Below are 4,088 nucleotides of genomic sequence, written 5' to 3'. Positions count from 1 at the left end.
CTGTGCCCGCAAAAAGTTGCGGCTTATAGTCCGGAAATTACGGTACTCTGAATTTCAGCATATGAGACAAACTCATCTGTCACCAGACAGATCATAAGAGACCTGTTTCATTCATAACTCTGTACAATATCATTGCTTATTACATTTCTGTCAAACAGAAAGAATCGTCATTTAATTATATATAATTACTATCAAATTTGAATCTCTCTATTTAATCCATTTCCTTTCACTTCATCCTTATTTTCTTTCTTGATATTATTTCTCTCCACTCCATCCTTGCATTCGTGGGGACTCTGATTTGTCTTTTGTATTTTGCTTTAAGGCTGTAATTCTAATGTCTCTGAAAGTATGAAGTTGTCAGGGCCCACTTCAATCTTATGATTATCAATAATGTTAATCAGTTTATTTTTTTATATATTTTTAATATGGGGAATATGTGTAAAATATAGTTATATTGGGTCTTATGATCAGGACAGTTAACTCCCATGTCATGCCAATTAAAGGTATTCCATTAGTATTCTGAGTAACCCCCCATCCCAAATGCCCACCTATAATATCCCGCAGCCCACCCTAGCAAATCTGGCAGGAGCCGGCCCTGTTCCCAAACCAAATTAAACTCTCCAAATCAGCAGCAGTTCCAGTTGTCCCTTGTTTTCTCTGTTACACAACACAGATCGTAACAGTGGTCAGAAGTGGGCCGGTTACATCTGGCACACTTTGCTCTGTGATGCTCATTGAGTGTCCTTCACCAGATGCTTCCATCACCTGCAGCACTGCCTGTTTCATTTATAATGCACGCTGATGTTTCTCCTTGTCAAAGTAATGTTCTTTAAATCGTGGATCTAGTACTGTTGTAATACAGTTCTGAGAGTTGGACACCGTGTCTAGAAAGTGTGTATTAACAGCCTCCTGTAGAGTTTTGTTTCAGCTGTTTTTATACTGTGATCTGTTTCTGCCTCTTCTCAGAGCAGATGCTTCAGTGCTGCGATCAAGCGAATAACTTCAGCAACAGACGCATTAGGTGAGCTTATTTCCTTGGTTAACTGTTCGAATGGAGCGAGAAGAGACGCAATATTTTCTATTAACATCCCCTGATGTGCTCTCAAAGTTGCCGGCAGATCATAATCTGTCATGTATGCAGCTAAAAACTTTGAAGTATTTCCACACTGCTGAAATGATCGGCCTTGCTGAGTGGCACAGTGATAATGGTTAGATCTATTGAGAGTGAAATCTGAGCACTGAGGGGTGGGGAGGCATTTTTGGCTCATATTTTCAGCCTTTTTTCTCTTTCGGCAGGATTTTTGGTGGCTGAAAATTCGCTGCATCCCAAATAAATAAATATATATAGATACAAAGATTGACACATTTTGATTTAACAAAATAACAAAAATGAAGTTAGATGGACAGATAGATGGATAGATTACCGTGGTGATACACAAAAGGTTCATTGCTAGCCCAGAAGTCTCTACGATGTTCTGGTGCAGAGATATGCATTTTGCTAATTGGTTGCTAGGGTAACACTATCTGGTTGTTAGGCAGTTACCAGTAGATTACGGTGACTGTGTGGTTATCAAAATAAGAGTCCCCCAAGAAACATACAAGAATGAAACTGGCGTCCTCCATATTTCTCTCAGACAACAAAACATTTAATCATGACGTACACTTAATTGCGACTTCAGAAGTGGGAAGTAGGATAATTCTGATGGCAGCATCACTTCACGATCACACACACAGTGGATTACTGCCACACTACAGCTGAGGAATAGAGTTAAACTAACAGCTTCAGCGTTACGGTTCATCACTACGACAGGTGCAGGTTATCAAACTCCGTTTCTGTCATACAGACACTTGTTACTCCTATAATTAGTTAGAAACAGCTCAAGCTGTTGTTACTATTTCTTAAGTGACTCTTTTGAATTAGTGATGGACGCTTGGGCGGATCTTTTGAACTAGCAATGGCAGATCCTGATCTGTGGAGTAAAAAAAGTAGTTCCTTTGGGATGCTGCTTTATTTTTCCTTATTTATTTACTTGTGTGTTGAACTAATTTCAGCATGTGTATCGTGAAAACGTGCAAATAACAAAATCAGAGTTTATCATTAAACCATTATTTATATCGTCAAGCCGGTTCTCGCCTCCTCCTTTCCATTGATCCCTTTACACTGGCTTGATTAGCCTAATATGGGACCGGGTGTGTAGGATCACGACCCGGCCCCGCCCTCCGCCCTGCTACAATAATCTTTATTTTTCTTTATCATTTATATTATAACTTTATGATTTAGCTGTGGAGCTATTGTAGTAAGTGGAAACCTACATTTAAGATTACATGGCAACCAAATTAAAGAAAAGTACTACTTTTTAGCACTTCTCCATGAAAGTAACAGCTCGTGTGAGTGTTGCCACCTTGTGGTCCCACTAATTAATGCCAATAAATCACAAGTGCATGTGTGTTCAAAGACGCACTGTTAGAAAAATCAGGCTATGCACGTTTAGTGCTCGCGCACCCTGCTGTTGATGAAATTTGCGTCTGACCGAAGCATACTTTGAGCTTAAGTGATATCAGACCAGTCATCTGGGTTCACTCTGCGATCTCTATGAGTAATAAAATAATTTCAACTCGGACATTGTTTCACATCCATTTATTTGGCAAGTATTCTTGTAATAAGCTGGATAATGAGAAGTCAGACAGTCATTTTTGCTAAATAAACCAACAAAACTCCCACATAATCCGAAGGTGGAATTCAGATTTTCAGCAGTTTCGTTCTTCTCACATAATAACATTTTCAAAGCAAATCGGTATTTCATGTGCATTTGTCTGTTTATTTGGACATGTATTAAGTTCTCATGTCGGGGTCCTGATCACCCTGTCAGGGTTTTTTTTGCAATAACATCCGGCTGACTGTACTTTATCCCTTAAAATCTTTCCAAAATATATTGTTTACAATTTTTCCATCAAACAATTAACTGGCATTTGTGACATTTCAAAGGTCTCCACAATTGTGCTTTCAGTTTGTCTCCTTTTTGAAGGTTGAATCAAACACGTCAACAGCAGTAAGAATCACACCTGTAACATGTGAGAAGGGAGAGAAAACGTCTTTTCATATTCTGATATGCTAATCAATGCAGCTGACAACAGACATGTTTTTAATCCTAATACATCAGAAATTAATGTCAAATACCCAAATATGTTAATGCAGAGTAAGATACTGTTTCTTTCATCTGTGAATGATCTGATTACTGTACCTGCCGAGACTTGGCTATCCCGTATCTCCTCTTTGTAACAAAGTGCTCACAGTTCGCTGTGAGCACATTATATGGTTGAATCTGTCCCACAAGGCTTTCGGCCTCCCGTATGACATCTTCGACACACAGATGCTTATATTCGTTATCCAGAAGGTTGTTGATACGCCACTCATCATCACCAACTACGTCCCATATTTTGTTTTTCTTCACCATGGCTTTATAACTCAGAACAAACAACACACTGGAGGCACCAGCGTACTCCGCTGCAGATAAAGACATGAAAGGAAACGATATTTATAAAACGCTCAAGTTTTACGATAAAAATGTGTGATTCACGAGACTTCCTGGCAGAAAGAAACATTGCAGCAGAACATGTGGGCATGGATTTCAGTTTAATTAAACACATATGTTTTGTGAATAACTTACAGTCTGTGGCCAGGTGAATGACAAATCCATCGCCCACATAAATCGCCCAGTGCTGGTAAATGAATGGGATGTCTGGGAACACCATGGGTACCACTCGTTTGATTTCAATGAGGTCCCCAGGCTCTGGTTTCACATCATTCTAATGCATGATATTGAGGAGACAATACTGTATTTAGTTATTATAGAACAATAACATGTTGGATAGCATACTGTTATAGCTCTTGAACTTGACTATTGTAATCTGATGTTGTGTCAGTCTGTATACTTTACCTTAACCTTAAACTCTGCCATGCTGCCACGTTTCTCTTCTGATTTTGATATTAATCCTCTGACAAACACAAAGTACTAGACACTAGAGGTGCTTTTCAGTTGTTGTTCTCGTAAGTAAAATATCATACAAGGATATGTGTGTACAGTAAG

At 38.9% G+C, this 4,088-nt stretch overlaps 1 protein-coding gene across 2 annotated transcripts; it reads right to left on the bottom strand.

The window, feature by feature from the left end:
- Nucleotides 1-2,630: 2,630 nt before the first annotated feature.
- LOC127662420 (phospholipase A and acyltransferase 3-like) lies at nt 2,631-4,088 on the bottom strand. Of its 2 annotated transcripts, XM_052153594.1 has the most exons (4): nt 3,939-4,088; nt 3,669-3,807; nt 3,243-3,505; nt 2,631-3,063 (listed from the first exon to the last, which is right to left on the bottom strand). In XM_052153594.1, the coding sequence occupies exons 1-4, from the start codon at nt 3,957-3,959 to the stop codon at nt 3,058-3,060; spliced, it is 429 nt and encodes a 142-aa protein (XP_052009554.1). In that variant the 5' UTR covers nt 3,960-4,088; the 3' UTR covers nt 2,631-3,057. The 2 variants fall into 2 exon arrangements, with proteins under 2 accessions (XP_052009554.1, XP_052009545.1); XM_052153585.1 differs by lacking the exon at nt 2,631-3,063 and having other exon boundaries at nt 3,234-3,505.

The sequence above is a fragment of the Xyrauchen texanus genome, chromosome 2, assembly GCF_025860055.1.
Source record: "Xyrauchen texanus isolate HMW12.3.18 chromosome 2, RBS_HiC_50CHRs, whole genome shotgun sequence".
Classification (NCBI taxonomy): Eukaryota; Metazoa; Chordata; class Actinopteri; order Cypriniformes; family Catostomidae; genus Xyrauchen; species Xyrauchen texanus.
The sequence above is the reverse complement of the archived record's forward strand: the minus strand, read 5'-3'. Positions and strand labels throughout refer to the sequence as shown.